This window comes from Trematomus bernacchii, unplaced genomic scaffold, assembly GCF_902827165.1.
Source record: "Trematomus bernacchii unplaced genomic scaffold, fTreBer1.1, whole genome shotgun sequence".
Taxonomy (NCBI): domain Eukaryota; kingdom Metazoa; phylum Chordata; class Actinopteri; order Perciformes; family Nototheniidae; genus Trematomus; species Trematomus bernacchii.
Genome location: NW_022988043.1, coordinates 19,830,498 through 19,850,893, shown reverse-complemented (window position 1 = coordinate 19,850,893; position 20,396 = coordinate 19,830,498). Strand labels below are relative to the sequence as shown.

The following is a 20,396-nucleotide window of genomic DNA, read 5'->3' as shown; positions in this document are numbered from 1 at the left end:
GCTTCCGGTAAATAACGTGCCCTCTGCGTTGACAATGCGTTGACAATGCCATCTCATTATGCAAGCACACAGCACTGGCAGGTCACTTTTAGACAGATCTGAACTGTCTAAAAAAACAAGCTTCAATCCTCCACTAGAAGAACAATATGCTTTCAATTAAGTTTACACATAACTAAACTGCTTATGTGCAAGCTTGTGTGATCATTGTTCTCTAATGACCAATAACAACTTTTGGAAATCATACTATTAATTGAACTCCCCCCAGAGCCACAACAGACAGATAAAGTGCCTCTATAGGGACTAACAGGAGGATCGAGAAAACACTCGTCCATCATTCTGATAATGTAGGACTGGCTGGCCAAAAGCTGAACTCGAATATATGAATCAAAGCATCGTTCAACAAAAGGTCTGTTTTTCATTCTGTTTTTAATATCAGTGTTGTACAAAGCTGCGCTTTCTCTACTTATTCCATACAATACGATCAGCCACTTAGAAAAATGTGTTTTCAATGTGCTGCTGGAAGATACAAATGTTCTAGAAGAAGCTCTTACATAATGCTAGGTTTGGTTATGCTGTACAATTAAGTAGGTTTTATTTAAAAAATAAACCAGTTGTCAGTTTTTTAATCACACGCAGGAATCGTGAGCGACATTTCAACATCCCTCTTAATTAGTAGCAAAAGCAGCCTTATGGTGATTGTTTCTAAAATCATTTTACCATTGTTTCTCAAAATGTTAATAATCTGTTACTTCTCATTCCCCTCTTAAATCTTCTCCTGGTTGTAAACTATCTCACAGTTCATGGATGTTGTGCACATTACAGAATATGAATTCTTACATTTATGCAATCTTGTAAAAAAACAGTCATAACTGTTTGGATCAAATGTATTATCTCAACCAATTTAAATTAAAAAATGAGATTCATAATATCGCCTTCTACCCGAAAAAGAGGTTCTGCAGCACAGGCAGGATGAGAAAGATAAAGACCTTTTTGATCACTAAAGCATGGAAACATGTCACAGTAGAGGAACAAAATATAATAATGAACCGCAAAATATGTCCTCATAAAAGAAAGGATACTGTGCAAGGTCGAAGGAACAGTCACATGCTGGATTTTAAAAAGCTTGAGGACAGTTTTTGAAATATTTTGGTGAAATCTGACCATAAAGACATGGCTCACATATTCTTTATTCAAAATCTTTTTTGTAATCCTAGTTTAGTAGATGGTCAATTGACCTTATCCAGTACACATGTTAAGCTCCCTTCAATATGAGTTATTCACTGAACTGTAGGTCTAACATTTGGAGCTTGATGAAAATGATGAGTTTTGTATTTGTTTGTCTTTATTATTACAATGTTCTAGATCCCTAACCACAGCTACTACTGATTATTGTGTTTAGTCTGTAAGTAAACACAAGTTGTTGAAAGCTGTAATGTGTTTAGGATCACAGCTGCAGGACAACAACAGTTCATTTCACTGTTACCCCTAAAGTCCTCTATATTTGAAAATAGTTTACATTTTGCTCACATAATAGTTGTTCTACCTACAAGGCCATGTACTGCATATTCTTGTCTGTGACTCACCCCTTCTCTCTTGTCTCTCTCCAGCGCCCCGTGCATGAACTCCATCGACACCTCCTCGTTCTCAGCCAGCCAGGCCAGGACAAACTGGAGGAACCACCTGGAATGAGATGTTATTGTTAACCTGCTCTGAGTAGGACCATGCAGTTATACACAACAAACCAACAGGTCGCAACTCTGTTCAGTCTACTGAAATAATGTTGCTTTGACAAACATAAACACTATATTTAGGTCTGAAGCTTGCAGATACAAAAAATGCCTTTTTCAAAACACATGTTTAAGAAGGTCTATCAATTTGTGTAATTTCTTAGTTTGTTCCGTTTTCATAAGAATAAATACAAGAGATGCCTTATTATGAATGATTTTACTCGCTCACGGTTACCATTCTTTACATGTCTTACTCATTTAGAGCATCTTGCATCTGTTTCAACAATGATTCATCAATTAGTTTTGTTAGCATTATTAACATTTTACTATCAGCGCTATTTCTCAGTGAGGATTGCTTTGAGTTAAGGCATACAGTTCTCAAAGGTCTGTTATAATGCACTAACTGAGTAAATGTCAATAGAAAGGCAGAAAGGATGAATCGAGATGAGCAGTCACAGGAAAAGAGAAATATAATGAGAGAGAAAGTGTGTGTGTGTGTGTGTGTGTGTGTGTGTGTCTTACGCAGGGTACTCAGGCACAGTGTCTGTGAAGGCGGGCAGGTCCTTAACATACTCGTTGTAAAGCCACTTGACCTTGAAGTGTAGGTTCATGTAGTCAGCAGTCTTACATAGTCTATGCTTCTCGTGTTCTGTAAAACACAAAACACAACCACAACCACAACACACACACACACAACACACACACACACACACACACACACACACAACACACACACACACACACACACACACACACACACACACACACACACACACACACACACACACACACACACACACACACACACACACACACACACACACACACACACACAGAAATAAACACAAGATGTATATCTTGAGGGGTGCTGCAGGAGTTGCTGGTATTAAGTCTCTTGGTTGTAAAACGTATGGTTTTAATAGAACTTTGGTTTCCCCCCCATTGTAAAGAAAGAAGTGAAGAAAGGCCAACTAAAGAGAGATGAGAGCTGCAAACAGCTGTTTCTACGCAGCTCCCTCTGCAGATTTTAGATAATTATTCACGAATGAAACATATATTTATCGCTCTGATAGTGCTACCATTGAAATTTGGAATGTGCCACTTTGTCTATATTTTCAACTGTATGACATGATATGAAGGCTTCTATATCTAGGCAAATAGGCTCTATATCCTGACTTATTGGAGAGACTAACAAATTATTTAAAAAATCAGACGTTCAGAACCCCTTTAAAGCCAGAAGGAAATAACCCGTTGTTTCATAACCATATTTTACACTGTGACAATTATAGTTCCCCCCCCTAGAATTTGTAGTTAGACAAATTGATTGGACCGGTTGCAATTTGAAAAATTCTTCCACAAAGCGGTGAAATTCTTTACCGTTCGTTTTTCACTGATTGGATTTTGATTGGATCAAATTCCAATCAGTATTGTTTGCGTCAGAAACAGAACAAATATGAAGGAAGGAGAGCAAGGTGTCCAGTCTCCATGGTGATGTTACTTTGGGTACCAATTATGGTTCAACTCCTGCATTACAGACTAACAACACATGAGAAGTGTTAGAGTCAGTGCCACAGTGCACTAATGTAGTTATGTTAAAGGTCCCATGTCATGCTTTTCTGGTTATTACCCGTCCCCTTGTGTGTTATGTAGCTTTTTATGTAAACGGTCTGCAGAGTCACAAACCCTCAAAGTACACCCTGTAGCGAGTAAAACTCTAACACAGAAAAGACCTGTCTATGCTGCCCCAGAACGCCTTGTTGCAGATTTCTCTTTTTCATTTTTTTCTTCCGGGAACCAAGTGACGTAACGACGACCCCATGGACCAATTGGTCCAAATGGACCAATCCGCGGAGCCGCTACGTTACGTCCGCGGAGCCGTTACGTTCATTTTGGACCAATCCGCGGACTTCCTCACACACACACACTCAATCTTTTCTCAGCTGCAGCTCCGCCGATTTCTCCTCCCTGAGACGGCGGGACGCGGCGAGGCTGCGAGTTTGTGTGTGAGCACACACACAAACTCCCAGCCAGGCTGCGGGTGTGCGTGTTCGGGCTGGTTTCGGGCTGGGTTTCGCTGTGTCTCGCTGTCTCGCAGACGGCCACTGGGCTCACAGGGAGGGGGGGGGGGGGCAGGAGCTCCAACAAGCCGTTTAGGACAGAGAGTGAATACACATACTATACAGAGATGCTGTATGAGAAACCAATGTGAGTTTGGAAAATTGCACAATATAAATCTATTCTAGTATACCTCAACAATGGAATTATGATCAGTAGAAATGGCCATGACATGGGACCTTTAAACTATTCTTGCCGTTTCCAAATAATTGAAAAGAGTGTCAAAAGTAGCAAAGGTAACATTTAATTTCTCATAAACAAAAACATTCTCTATAGATCAGAGATTCCCAACCATATAATAATAAAAAATAATCAACTTTCAGCACTTTGCTGTACATAAAATGTGCTGATAGGTGTGCAAAGCTAAAAGGGAAGGGAGTTTTTCGTTCCTTGAGTTGAGAATCTCTGCTATAGATAACTAATTAATAATACACATGAATCACTTTTACACACACATATACACACAGTCTTACCAGCGCTGAAATCAACTTTGCGGATGCGAAATGTGGCGGGAGCTTAGATGGTAACACAAAATGAGAGTTCAGAGAGAAGAGCAGGTATGATAAAGCAAAGGCAGACATACGAATGGCTTAAGACATGGTAAAAAATAATAAAAGTTAGAACACAATACAAGGGAAGTATACTAGACAGGGAAAAATAGCCTAGAAATGGGATTTGTCAGTGATCAAATTTGTGAATTTGAACTCAGAGAACATCTAGGTAAATGACTTTGGGAACGGGTGCTGACTGAGCTACAAAACTCATTTTCCAAGGCACAACGTTACAGTTGTAAATATAGTCTCTACAGTTACTACGAGTCACAGTCAGAAGACAGAATATTGAGTGGCTGAGCACATTTTAAATAACACTATCTGATAGCTTGTTAACGCTGTTCCTGCATTTCAATTGAAAGTCACTCTTACAGTATAATGTAGAGAGGCAATAAATCACAGAGATAGAAACTGTATTTACTTTAGGATCAAAATATGGCAGGAGTCTAAGAAAATGACAATTTTTGTCAACATTCAATGCAGTATACGATACATATTTTCTATAGTATTCTGAACATTTCTAATGAAATACAAGGTTGCGGTCGAATTTTCAAAAAATGTGTCTTTTCTTAATCACTATTCTTTAACCTCAAGGAAAAAACGCCATAGGGTTAAGGAAAGATGATAGGAGAATTCCCCCGACGTTATATTGATGCGCCAGCGGATATTATTAATGTGTGTCTGCTGCTGTGTTCTTTACACTGTCTATTATGGTGTTGTTTTATGCAGACTATATGAACCTGGATGACAGTGAAAAATCTATTCTTCATTACCAAGGTCGGAATTGAAATAAAAAGTAAAGTGGAACATAATTATCCACATGAATCCCAATACTAATGCAAGGCAAGCATAACTTGTCAGGCCTACACATCTATCACTGTGTATATCACCATTCGATCATGTTTTAAACAGTTTAACAAACCCCACACAGCTCAGATATGTTGACTTTATTTGATCATTCGACAGTGAAAAAGTAACGTTCATATTTCTCCTTTTGATTATTATAGTGTTAAACGTTCAAAACAAAGCACTTTGGTAAGTTACGGTATAAGTTGTAAAATGCTTAATGACACCGTAACTTACATGAAACGCATTTCTCGGTCATGATCGGCTGTTTCCGTGAACAGCTGAATGTTTTGACACGATAAGTGTTGCGGCCGCAAGGCATTGTGGGACAGCATTTTCTCCTTTCCTTTCGTAAAGGAAGGTCCAGTGTATCCTAAACTAAAGGAGGTTTCAAAGCTCTAGCTAGTTAACTTCAGCTAACTTTATGCGAGCGGCAACATGGATCGATTTTTAGTGAAGTTACCTAAAGTGAGAGAGGAGACAGCGTCTGGCAGAAAACGGAGGAAGTATGACCACGATTATTTGAAGCTAGGATTTTCATGGACCGGTCCTGGCAGGGGCGGACTAGCCATCTGTGTGAGAATCACAGAACGGCCGGTCGTCAGCGGGCCGTTGACGGCCGGCTCGGTTCGCTGACGGCCGGCACGGTTCGCTGACGGCCGGCACCGCCCTTTATTTTAATTTTAATAATACTTACTTTGATCAAAAGCAAGTACCGGTCAAGGCTGCAGCCAGAGGGTGACCTGCGTTTATTCCTGTCTACATTGCAGCCCCGCATCATCTGCCTGTGCGCATCAAAGACACAGACTCATTGTTCCCACTAAAGTAGGGCTGAGTGTAATAAGGAGGCAAAGTTGACGTTCAGTGAGTTGCCGGGAGCATATAAGGATGTACCCACGATGTTGAAAATGTTTACAATTTTTTTTTAAAACATAGAGATAAAAAGGTTTAAAAAAGTTGTTGTTTAAAGTTTTAAGGAGGTGACGCTACTCAGCCAATCAAATCGGTGCAGTCAGTGAGTCAGCACGATAGATTCAAACACACAGAGACGAGACAAGAGGAGAGAAACAGTCGGAGTCATTTCAAATGGCGTGCTCAAAAGAGAAATGTAGACAGCGAAAACAGAGCATTTACTGACATTTTCTCTTACTGGACCTCTTTGAAATGCAATTGAATACCCCTGCATTATAGCAACAACAACAACAATAATAATAGCAATAATAATTGGGAGGGGGGGCGCGGCTGTTCTTATGTTCTCTGAGGGGAGGCTCACCTTCCCACACTTTGAAAACCCTTGATCGAGAGAATTCGAACAGCTCTTATCATGGCTGACACTGAGGTACTTCACTTCGTAAGCACAATAGAAAAATCGACCGCAACCCAAGTCTATATTCTATGGACACCCATTACTTCGCTATAATCTCACCATTATTCCGGCGGTGGTAGTCATTTTTATACAAAACTGAAAGAGATGATGGAAAGAGAAGAAGGAGAGTTGATAATGAAAGTGTGAATGTTGAGGGAGAGCAAAGGCGGCAAGCTGGTACTCCTTCTCTCTCTTACACACACAGATACATACACACACAGCATATGGACACGCATACTCTTACCCTCCAGGGCATATTTCATGTCCTGAGAGAACAGCCTCCAGATGACCTCAGCGCTGACTTTACCCACGTCCAGTTCCTGAGGAAACCTGAAGGGGAGGCAGAGGTCAGAGTTCAGGCAAACAGTGAGAATATTGGCTAATCTGGTGGTGACAGCATCCGCAGGCAAGTTGGATATGTACACACACATGCATTCAAGCAGAAGACACACACACCCTGCCTGAAACGCCTCCATTGAACTCCTTTGTTTACTTCAGTGACTTAGTGAAATCACTATGCTTCTATTGTCTAGCGCTCCAACTAATTGAACGTGAAAGGCTAAGGGGCGGGACATCTCTAAGTGGTTGACCAATCACAACATTGTAAAATTGTAAACATGCTCTAACCAATCAGAGCAGACTGGGCTCTGGTTTCAGACAGAGGGTGAAAAGAGGTGCTGCAGCACACATTTTATAAACTATGAAATGATGGAAGTTGACACACTTTTCGGAGAACTACACACGGTAATACAAATCAAATAAAACTCCGACTGGTCCTCACTGGTTGATGATGGTTGTGTAGGAGTTCTTGTCCTCCTCGATGATGGAGACGATGAGCGTGATGAGTTTTGGCCAAAATTCCAGATTCTGAATGCTCGGACCCTGCTCCTCCTGCTGGTTCTCCTCTTTCTTCTCCTCCTCCTCCTCTTCTTCCTCCTCTTCTTCTTCCTCCTCTTCATCCTCTCCCTCTTCATTGTTTTCCCCCTCCTCTCCTTCCACCTTTTCCTTCTTCTTTTTCTTCTTCATCTTCTTTTCCTTCTCAGGCTTAGGCTGCAAGAGGGAAAAAGACAGAAGATGACATTTTGTGTGTTTAAGAATTGTACACTTGTGAATATCCTGCACGTGCACAGAGAATAAATGTTGCTTTGAAATGAATGGCACAGAACAAAAAAAAGTTGTATCGCTTAATTTATTCCAATAAATGATCTTCAGTGAGTAATTCACAACGAATGAGTGAATACAATAATATCCTATATCCATATTGATTTGTTTCAAATTGTCTAGCTCCATGTTTGTGTGACGAAACTTTACACACTCCATAAAGCTTAAAGTATTGTTAATTTATACTAAGCACAGGCTGGTTTGATGACTTTAGACACATCAATCTTTCCAGGCACTGTTAAAGAGACTCTACTGATGGAGACTTATTTAATTAGTGCATCAATAAGGGTTAAGACCAGCATGTGTTTCTACACTGAAGACAAATATAATAACATTTCATGAACTGAAATCAAAGATCTAAGACTTTTTCTATGTACTCAAAAGTTCTATTTCTCTCAAACATTGTTCAGAAATTGTGTAAATCTTTGTTAGTGAGCACTTCTCCTTATATGGATAATCCATCCACCTCACAGGTGTGGCATATCAAGATGAAAACACAAATGTTCCAAAACAATGTGCTGTTGTTTGTTTGTTGAAGTTTGTCAAGAACCAGTGGACATTTTTTATTGGCAAAAATGTCCATGTGTACATATGTATATTTTACTGATATCAATTTTGGTCAACCAGATTTGGGAGGGCTCATTTCAAGTATCTACTGTAGAGTTTCAAAAAGATGCTAAGAAACTCACAGGTGGGACGGCGGGCTGGAACTGGCGGTTGAAGAGCTCCTGACAGTTGTTGAAAATGTACTCGTAGGTGGAGTTCAGGCAGGCCTTCACACAGTCCCGGACAACGTTGGCGGCCCTCGGAGGACTCGGCAGCTCCAAGACCTACGGACAAGGCAGAAATAAAGTAGAGGAACACAGACATTTAGGAGTAGTTAAATATATAAATATTATCAAATCCCTTTGGTCAGGTAATCTAGGATATAAACATAGAAAAGGAATAGAAAACAAGCATACACACACAGTTTCACAAACTTTTCAAAAAGTGTGCAAAAGTGTGTTTGTGTGTGTGTCGGTGTATGTTTGTGTGCGAGTGTGTGTAAGTGTGTTTGCTTTTGTGTTTCTATTCCTCTTGCCGTTGAGCAAAATTGAAAAAGTTGGACATTTTGTAGAGGCAGTTCAGTGGAGACTTCCCATGGTCTACCCGTTTTGGAAGAAGATCCTTTACTTAAGTAAAAGTACTAATACTATGGGCTCAGAATAAACCATAGTATTAGTACTTTATAATACTCCATGACAAGTAAAAGTCCTGATTTCAGGTAAATAAGCAGCATCCAACAATTAACATGTATTCTGAAGTCAAGGTATCATGATTTGTTTCTACCTTCATCCTGAAGAAGGTGATGCTGGTGAGGAGATCCACTGTTGACTTGAGGTCATGCAGGCGAGGCTTGCTGCTGGCTGGGAAGTTGTTCTATGAAAGAAACACACACACATATTTGTTTAGTTTTTCATCAGTTTTTTGCTAAAGCATTTTAGCATATTTTTCTCTTTAACCAATATATTTTTGCAATCATGTCCCTTGTTTGTCTCTCTAATGTTCAACGCATTACCAGCATAATGAAGACAAAAAGCAAGTGTTACATCATTCTGACAAAAAAATATGAAAGATGTGCAGTGAACCCATGAGATAGCAACATAAACAACATCTGAGCAGCTAAGAAGAAAGTATTTTTGACATCAAGAGCATATTGGAGGAAATAATGAAGCCACATGACAGCAGGAGGTAGTCAAATATTAGTTGAAGACATTTTGAGGCTGTTTATCCGACTTGGTTTCATTCATATTCATACATACCAACCTTTAGTGTGAATGAATGGGGCCAATGTCAGTGTGATGGACTGAATCTATAGATCTGTGAGTGGTGAAGGACAGAATAAAAGCAGCTGATAGCGGGGACTCACTCTGTACATGGAGAGGTCGATACGCAGGGAGTTGTGCAGCTGATCCAGGAGCTTCACAAAACGATCTCTCTGTCAGAAAGAGAAAAGAAAGGCATTTTTGTTCAGACAGCAAAAAAACAGACAATTTGCAGCCTCTGTGTGTGTTTGAATGTGTCTTATGGCGCATTTCCACTGCAGGGCCTCGCACGGCTTAGTACGGTATAGTTAGGCCTTGGTAGGCCAGGCTCACTTTATGCTGCATTTCCATTACAGTTTAGGAACTGGGGTAGTAACTATAGTAACGCAGTGTAGGTGAAGCCGTGACGTCATCTTCAATGCAAAACACAAAACCAACATCAGCCGTTAGCTGTTAGCCCTCAGAACTCACAGCTCCTCATATCTGTTCAGAAACTAGACAAAAGTTAAACAAGTACAAACCACAGACTGTCTTTGTCATGGCGAATATAGTCGCTGGTTTATTTATGTCTGTATAGGCCGTTGTTGTGAGTGTGGGCGGTCGGAGCATATACAACGTTAGCTTAGCCAAGCTCCATTCAGAAAACACACATTTTAAAAGGTTTTTCGCCTGCCGTCTGTCTGCAGACTTGTCAAAGCATTAATTCATGGTTTTTACTAACCGGTATCAGTATGTTGTTACTTCGGCATCATTTTGAAACGTGTATTACAATTAAATCACGGTAAAATATGTTCATTTTGTTGTAGTTGCCAGCGATTCTCTCACTAGTTTAGCATAGCCCGGTTGTTGGCCCGGAAAGAACCTCGATTTTGGAGAGCCAGAAAACTGTTAAAAGGTACCGGCTAGCCGGAACTACGCCTAGTGGAAACACAACCAAAAACGGGCCGGGCACAGCACGGCACGCTTAAACCACGCTGTAGTGGAAATGCGCCATTACAGTGTCTGTCTCTGGAAGTAGTCTAGCACTTTGGAGAATTACACAAGGGCTGAAATGATGCAGAGGAAAATAAATGATTTGTCCGAGACATATATATAAAGAGGAGCCATCACTCTTCTGCACGAAATATAAAACCATTAGAGATCCTGACTGTGTGACCCTTGCTGATAATGAAAAGCTTTTTTCCCCAGAGGGAACAGAGAAACACTGCACGACTGGCAGTCTGCTTTAGTACATGCTGCTCCAAGAAGAGACAGCAAGATGACAAATAATTGTTTAACACAGATCTTATAGGAATACTTCACCCACACAATGACTATTTTTATATAAATCACTTAGCCCGTGTTACCTTGAAGTCTTCAAGAAACTCTGCTTTTCTTGCTTGCCTCCACACGATTTGAAAAACAGTGAGAAGTCTTGATGAATTCTAATTATGTTTGGATTTAATTTAACAACTTTGAAAGTACTGTATGTTCAAAACATCCATTTAGAAAGTATTTCAACCAAGCCTCATCTGTCCAGTTCTACAGAAGCTCACTACTTAGAAAACACATGCATTGTCACTAACCTTACTATTGACATAGTTCTGATTTGTTTAGATGGTCAGCGCTCCTGACACCATCATGAGACATTTTATGCAGAAGTAGCTGCATGTGTTTGGTAAATACTAAGACTGCAACTGGACAAATGAGACCGTTCCCCATTCACTTCTTTAAGACTTTTCTCCGTTTTAGGATTCTCTGTTTATTGTCGAGGCATGCAAGGGAAACAAGGGTTTTTCTAGAAATTCAAGGTAACACGGGGTGAGTTATCCATCCATCAACCCATCCATTTCTAACTGCTTGTCAAGAATCGCAGAGGAAGCAGTTCCAGTAGAGGGTGTCAATCTTCCCTTTCTCTGGCCACATTAATCAGCTCTGATTGGGGGATTCCAAGGTGTCACCCTTACCAAGCGCCCAAACCACCTCAACAGGTTCCTTTCTACTCAAAGGAGCAGCTGCTTTACTCTGAGCCCCTCCGAGATGACTGAACTGCCCTCCTTATCATTAAGGGGGATGCCAGCCACCCTCCGGAGGAATACCGGGGTGTTAATGACATGCTTTTTAGACACAAAAGATTGTGACATTTTTCTCTAATGTTACATTCATATAACAGATGCATTTGTTAAGGAGACTTGCTCACTCACATGAAGGGTATAGCAGCAAATGTGCTACAACGGCATAAAACACTTCCATTAGGAAAAAGGCACTGCAGCTTTAAAAACGATGCAAATATAAAAACATACATGTGCCAGAAGACATGCAAATGAATAAACTTCACAACACAGACAGATTTAGAAAACATCACCAACTTGGCGAAACATGCATGGCATTTACTCAAAGCGCTGCATAAACGAAACGCTGCAAATATAAAACACTCCCAATAAAAAACCGCTGCAAATAAAAAACGCTGCAAGAAGCTCAAAACAAACAGATGCACGAAACAAATGATGCACACAGCTGGGACCCGAAGGCTAGATGATGGTTGGGGATTACAAAGTTGGCCAACTGTACGTTTTATCAGCTTGGTCAATGTGATCGCATGATGTTTCTTCCTCTGCATGTGTTTTTGCACATGTTTGTGTTTTTATATTTAAATTGTTCCTGAAGCTGCAGCGCATTTCTCCTATTTGAAATGTTTTGGGCCGCTTCGGCGCATTTGCAGTTGTCAGCCACCATATGAAGGGCCTGCCCATAGGGAGCCATTTTCCGGGGATCCATCCACACTTTGATTAACAGCCAACCAGCTCTTCCGCCTGAGATGCGGCCAGGAGTGGTATCCCCATTGCTTATTTTGTAATTTATCCACTACTTTCCTTCATATGCTTTGGCAACACAAATGTATTTCCATGTCATGCCAAGAAAGCAAACACGAATTGAGAGAGAAAGAGAGTATTCTGGCGTAAGGGAAATCACGACATGGCTGACAAACTAAGGAGATAAAATTAGTTTTTGTCTGATAGAGGAAACGAGAGGAAAGTGGTAGGAGAAGCAGGAATATCAGCCTCACTGGAAATTGGCAAAAACCCAATAGTTTCACATTTATCTAATAGGTAAAGTAATAGCATTGGATGATCCAACAATGGTGAATTTGATTATGTAACAATTTGTTTAAAAATCACTTACTGTACACCATCTTCTTTCCTTTTTACAAAGCATCATTTGTGTGCATTTTTAGATTATTGGAAAGGGTTTCCCTATGTTATTATCTTTGGATGAAAGTCCAAACAATGGCCAACATTACCTGGCGTAAAAACACCAGTATTGGTAAAGAGCAGTCAGTAAATTGCCAAGTTTTGATCAACTCTTGAAAGACTCTTTAAACTGTTGTTTTGTTTGTGTCTCTCTGTGTGTCCCATGGTGGCAGGAACAAGTTGGGAATTATTTTACAGAAGGCAGAGACAGTTTTATCTTTCTGACTCATGGGAATTAAGGGAGGCAAGGAGATGAGTTTGGATCGAAAAAGGGAGGGATAAATGCCCTAACATTAACTTTCACAACTTTATGCCAACATGTATCTCTAACAGGATAAGGCTGGGAAATATTTTTCATTTTCATCAAACCCTTTAAAAAAAACAATGCCAACAAACAAATGCTGCCTTTTTTAGGATATGTAAGAAAAATATGTATCACCAGTCATATCCCTAAACCATAAACATTACCCTAAAATATAAAATCAAGACTAAAACTTAAAAGAGGACTCATTTTCAGGTTCATATTTCTATGTATTTTGTGCCTCTCCTGTGACATGTTTCCATGCTTTATTGGTCAAAAAGGTATTTTGCCTTTGGTCTTATTTGGTCACCCTGCGTCTGAAACCAGAGCCCAGTCTACCCTGATCGGTCAACCCCTTAAAGTTGTCCCGCCCCTTAGCCGATCACGTACAATGTATTGGAGCTCTAGCCAATAGAAGCGTGAGTTAACAAAGGAGTCCAATGGAGGGACTCTGGAAGGAACACATGGATTTGAACACAAACCTATTAACAAACTACAGGAAAGGGAAAACCCAAAAATGCATACAGTATCAGGGCCTCTTTAACTTTCAAACCTCTGAAAAAGTGAGAGCCCGACAAAATGTCTTCAATTCCACTAGCCCCCCCCCCCCCCCCCACCCCCACACACAAACACGGACCTAAAATAAGACAATGATAGTTCAGTTTTGACCTTTAAAAAATAACACATTGTCACATTGCCCTTCCTTGTAATTGGCTCCATTCTCCTTGTTCCCCTCCCAACATGGGCAGACTACACCCTTCAGGTCTACTGCAGTGTTTATCTGAACATCCCTGTCCTCTGCTGCTGGACAAAATTGATGTGCTCATAAAACATTTGACATATGTTTCAATTCATCGGATGTGTAATACATTTCTTTTTTTTTTCACTGGGAATAATTGATATGACAAGCCCAAAGGCCTCACCTCACAATTCAGTTAAGTGGCCTGAGCGAGAAAAGAAAATCTAAATCCTCATTTTAGATTAGATTAAATAGACTTTATTCATCCATTATTGGGATAATATCATGAAAAAGAATAAAAATAAATACAACATAAACAGTTAATAATTACATAGTAGAAATTATATATATATCAGTGTCTTAATAATTCCCAATATAAAAATATTGGTTTCAGCACCAAAGCAAAGTTGTTCTTGTGGAGCAGGTGCAGAACCACCACAAGCTAATAAAGGGTGCCTTTAAGAAGTTGCCAAAGGCAGACAATATTGAATTATCCTGGGAGGAAACGGCATGTGTTGCTCTGTTCCTGGAGGAACTGTTCCCCAAAGCAAAACAAATTGAAGAGCCAAACTGAAGTTGGTGAATAACCTTTTATTGTTAATTTGCGTATAAGGCAAACATGTAAGAAACAGACCACTCTATTTAGCAGGTCAGGTACTTAACCTCTTAAGCACGGCGGTGCCACCCCCCCTCCACCCCTCCTCCCTCCGGCTGAAATTATGAATGTAAGGCGTATAGTAATCATAGATAACACGGCAGGGTCCGTTAGAGTTTGTTTTCATCTAATTTCAAATAAACAAAGTCTTGGCTTTCAGAATATGAAACTTGTTTCGGCAAATTCAGATGATAAATACAACTTTGAAGCTTGTAACGACATAATAAATAACGGAGTAACTTGACGTCACAGCAGGCATAACAACAGCCGGTGTTTCTCGTGAGTGTTTTCCCCGGGAAACAAACACAATACACACACACGCAAAAAATACACACACACACACACACACACACACACACACACACACACACACACACACACACACACACACACACACACACACACACACACACACACACACACACACACACACACACACACACACACACACACCACACACACACACACACACACACACACACACACACACACACACACACACACACACACACACACACACACACACACACACACACACACACACACACACACACACTTCCCCCAGGCCAGTAATCCAAACTAATATATTTTCTCTCCAGACTATTTTGATCATTTGCTCCGCTAATAATCAATCAGATCGATGGATTCCAGAGAAGAGGAAACTTTGAAGGCCTTTTTCTCAAAATGATGACTCGGTGACAGTCATTATATAATGTGACATATTTTGCTTAATATTTGGAGTACAAAAACAATCCTGATATCATTAGAAGGCTAGGAATCTCCTCTTTCCAACATTGTATACAACTCATAATGTGTCTTCGGGTCAATGCGACTGATTTCGATAGAGCAGGTCTATATGTTTTTGTGCACGTTAATGGTCTTCAAAGGCTCAAAACCCAATATTCCATCCAGAGGGAGTGTCTCTCCCACACAATCCTCCCTGCCTGAAATTGGACTCCTTTGTTTACTTCCCTATCATAATGACATCACTATGTAACACTCGCCAACACATTGTAGGTTAAGGGGCGGGACATCTTTAAGCGGTTGACAAATCATGACAGAGCCGGCCAGCTAACCAATCAGAGCAGACTGGTTTCAGACAGAGGGGGAAAGGGGTGCTGCAGTATCTTAATCAACCTTGTACTCGTCACTTCATCAAATTATAATTATTGCTTGTCTTGGTGTATTTTCTTTTTGCTATATATTTAGTTGTTCTCGGGTGAGAAGGTGTACAAAAAGGCTAAAGGTGATATCTGTAAAAGAATCACAAATATACTGTTGCAACAGCTAACCCCTAAAAACAATGAGACAGAGTTTTAGAGGCACACTCGCACACACGCACGCACACACACACACACACACACACACACACACACACACACACACACACACACACACACACACACACACACACACACACACACAGACACACACACCTACACATCTGTACAACATAACAAACAGTGTAACTTAAACTGTGAGCTGATGATGTAATCTCGGCTCACAGTTGCAGGTTGTCAGGAAGAAAGGGAGTGAAAAGACTGACACAGATGATACAAGGTAAGAACATTGCTAAACGGAAGTTTTGCTGATTTGTGGGGATGGGTATCGTTAGGATTTTATCGATACCGATACCGATACCGATACTGCTTATCGATTTCGTTATTTTTCGATACTCTTATCGATACTTTTCAATAATTTGGTGCTCAAAATTATAGACATGATTACGAGATGTGAAGATTACACAACAGTCATGTTATTGTAATTTATTTTTATTTATTATTTAATGTAACTTTTTCAATGTCTTGCCAAGCAGGTATGAGTGTGTTTGACAGTGTGTCTCTGGAAGGGGGGCGGTAATTAGGGGCAGTTCATAAATCCATGTAAACATGACCATTATTCAGTTAAAACGAGACGCTGCGTGCGCACCTCCTAAACCGGAAGCTCCGGTCGGCTAACCATTATAATCCGTTTATTGGGTTTATTATTTATAACTGTAATGATGGATTATCAGTAATCATTTTAAAGTTACACAGAGACATTGGATTAACCGTTTTTATGATAAAATGACGTAGAAAATATCTCTTTTGCCAGTTATGTGCTAAAGTAGCCGTTAGCCCCGTTAGCCCGTTTTGCTAAGTGTTGATTTAGACTCTTGGTGTTGGACTTCTGTTCCGTGTAGGTAAAATGGTTAATATCGTCTGTTAGCTGAGTTTCTTCCCGTTATGTGGGTATGCATCATTAATAGGTTGTTACATGTTAAGAAGCCTTGAGACGCTGTTTCTAGCAAGATGTTGCGTCTGCTCCTGTGGTCTGCCCCCGGGAGTCTCACAATAATAAGAGCGCTGTTAGGAGAGATGACGAGTGGCATTCACAGTGGCCAATCAGAGTGGTACTCAAACCGGATACGTCACACTGGATGAGGGTTTCCAACCAACCAGAATTGTTTAAACTAAGGACGTAGCGTAATTCATATACCGATAGCCGCACCGTTTGTCCAGCGGCTTAACGGTATACCAATACCGTCCAGGTTCAGGTACCGGTACTGACTTAGTACCGGTTCTCGATACCCATCCCTAGTTATCATCATATTGCCATGGCAACAAGTGCATTGCAACTGGCTTTACTCAACATTAAAACAAAAACATTTAAACAAAAGAGAAACAGAAATCACAGAAGAAAAACTTCAATGATTTTAAGTTGTTACAAAATACCTTGGAATAATTTCAGTATATTAACAAGCCTCTTTTAAGGAAGGATTTGTGAATAACAAACCAATATAACAATGGGGTTCCTGGAAAACGAATCATTATAGATTACGGCAAAGACGTATCCATTTTATAAAATAAAAGTTTCCTCAAGAGGGAATTATCTCGTAGGGACAGAAACACCTCTAATGCTGCGTTCACACCGGACACGATGCGAATATTCGATTCGCTCTAATCGCTCCTATCGCATTGCTCTAAACGCTCGAGTTTCACCGCGGCTGCCAGCTGTGTTTACTCGCATCATTCAAACAAGACGCGCTGGCACGGGAGCTACAACTACAACAAAATGAACATATTTTACCGTGATTAAATTGTAATACACGTTTCTAAATGATGCCGAAGTAACAACATACTGATACCGGTTAGTAAAAACCATGAATTAATGCTTGACAAGTCTACAGACAAGACTTGTTTTCTGAATGAAGATCGGGTCGACTAGGCTAAGTATGCTCATTCCACACTCATAACAACGGCCTACAGACATAAATAAACCAGCGACTGTATTTGCCATGGCACAGACAGTCTGTGGTTTGTACTTGTTTAACTTTTGTCCAGTTTCTGAACAGATATGAGGAGCTGTGAGCTCTGTGTGCTAACTGCTAACAGCTAACGGCTGATGTTGTGTGGTTGAACGTCAGTGACGGCAGGCTGAGATCCTCACCGCTGATTGGCTTCCGCGAGAACGCGTCACGTGAATTTGACGCGCGAGTTGAACAAATTGAACTCTCGCGTCCGCGTCTCTGCATTGACTTTACATGTAATCGCGCCGCCCCCAAACATCGCATCGCGTCCGGTGTGAACGCAGCATAAGCGGTTGACAAATCACAACAGAGCTGGCCAGCTAACCAATCAGAGCAGACTGGGCTCTGGTTTCAGACAGAGGGTGAAAAGAGGTGCTGCAGCACAGGCAGTATGAGAAAAATAAAGCATATTTTTAACATTAAAGCATGGAGACATGTCACAGTAGAGGCTAAATTACAAATATGAACCTAACAATTAGCTAAATAGGGCCCCTTTAATTAAGCTCTTTATAAGCATGTGTGAACAGTTTCTATGGTTTTCAAATATTATTATGAAACAGCCGTTTGAAAAAAGTTTTATATAACATTTTGCCTTTTACTTGTCAGATGACATAAGAGAAAATGTAAGGATAGAGCAAAGAATGACATGCCACAAAAGCCCCCAAATGGAATTGTCTTCACCTTAGAGATAAAGCCGATATTTTAGTGGGAATGCTGTTAACAGCATTCCAACTATCTGTTCTTCTACGCACGAAATTCTTTATTCTTATTATTCCGCCCGTTATTTTGCCGGTCTTCTCCTCCCGCATTGAACATCGCAGAAACTCCGTTCAAACATCAAAACGTTCAGCTCGGTCGGGAATCGATGGCTATTACTTTTATCATTCATTACTTTCATAATTCCAGAGATACATCCCATAATTCATCACATTTTTAACCATTGAAGTCAATGGAGAAAATCTTCAGACTTCAACAAATCTTCATGCGACTTCAACTGCTAACTGTTCATTCATACTTTCACTCAGAAACCTCATTCCAACTTTAAAATGTTACACATCTTTCTGACATTATTCGTGTAACACAACTTTTAAATCTGATTCTTACTTTTAGAGATATTAAACATTGTTCAGACCTTGGTACAGAGGCCTTCTTCAGATTTTAACATTAACTAGAGTGCGTGATGTCACAGCTAGAGGGTAGGAAATCTTGAAATTTGCCTTCATATTTTTTTTTAAAACTGCCATAATTCCCAAACCCTACATTCCTGAGACATCATTTTTCATGACAAACGTAGGAAAACATCTCGTAGCTTGAAAAATGACAAATAATTAAGCAAAAAATAATTAAACAAAATGCCTCTTGAGGGCATGAAGTGACAAAAACTTTCAACATGTCTCCATTAAAACCCATTGTAATTTCAGGCTGATATTTCCTCACAGCAGCAGCTGTGCCAAAAAGGACACATTATTGACCGAAAGTACACAAAAAGCACACTTCAGATACTCAAGGTCCTTGAGATGCTTCACGCTTTGAAATTTCACCGATATCAGTTACGGTTCTTCAACAAAACGTTCACATGTAAGAGGTTTATCTCTCATTCAGAACAATGGAAACCTTTGATCTCTGGACACCTCGTTAGCTCAAATATAAACACCTGTGTCATGGGACACGATGATGTCATAACTCCAACTGACATGCTCAGAGCAGCAGACTTCAGATAATGGTTAATGGTCCTGCCCTCAACAGCTCTCCGTCAATTATGGGGTGTCATCATATGCCGTTTCCATGGAAACGCATCCCTCGCCATAAAAGACGATGTCGCTTTACATTAACTCCTATGAAAATGTTCAAAAAGTGCTCAAACTTCACATGTGTGCTAACAGTCCAGCCGTGACGACATCTACGTGAGAGTTTTGAGATTTCTTCAAATGCCGTTGCCATGGTAACACAAGGCTCACCATGAAACACGGTTTTCTCATAACTTCAGTGAAAATGCTCCAAACGGCCCAAAACTTCACAGGTTTGGTAACGATGCAGCCATCAACGCATCTAAGCGTATTATGGGGTGTCATCAAATGCCGTTGCCATGGCGACAGACCACTCGCCATGAAACACGATGTCGCTGTAAGTCCAATGGACACGGTCGAATCGTCCCCCAATCTTCACCTGTATATCACCGGTCCATGCCTCAAAAGCTCTACGCCAAATATGAGATCTCACCATATGCCGTTTCCATGGAAACGCATCCCTCGCCATAAAACACGATGTCGCTATATCTCCTATGAAAATGTTCAAAAAGTGCTCAAACTTCACATGTGTGCTAACAGTCTAGCCGTGAAGACATCTACGGTACATTCCGTTGCCATGGCAACACAATGCCCGCCATGAAACACGGTTTTCTCATAACTTCAGTGAAAATGCTCCAAATGGCTCAAAACTTCACAGGTTTGGTAACGATGCAGCCATCAACGCATCTAAGCGTATTATGGGATGTCATCAAATGCCGTTGGCATGGCGACAGATCATTGACCATCAAGTTAGTTCAAAAGTTTGCAGTTCAAATATTCTGCTGCTTTTCCAAGCCTTTTTACTTTCTTTTCTTCTCTCATCA

At 40.4% G+C, this 20,396-nt stretch overlaps 1 protein-coding gene across 1 annotated transcript in view; it reads right to left on the bottom strand.

Moving 5' to 3' along the window:
- The window catches only part of LOC117472988 (protein unc-13 homolog B-like), a 204,683-nt gene that overhangs the window by 41,798 nt on the left and 142,489 nt on the right, over window positions 1-20,396 (bottom strand). Inside the window, 7 exon segments of the mRNA XM_034118456.1 lie at window positions 1,584-1,680; window positions 2,250-2,376; window positions 6,850-6,935; window positions 7,387-7,523; window positions 8,465-8,596; window positions 9,096-9,185; window positions 9,676-9,744. Of these exon segments, the coding sequence (XP_033974347.1) occupies window positions 1,584-1,680; window positions 2,250-2,376; window positions 6,850-6,935; window positions 7,387-7,523; window positions 8,465-8,596; window positions 9,096-9,185; window positions 9,676-9,744 (738 nt within the window).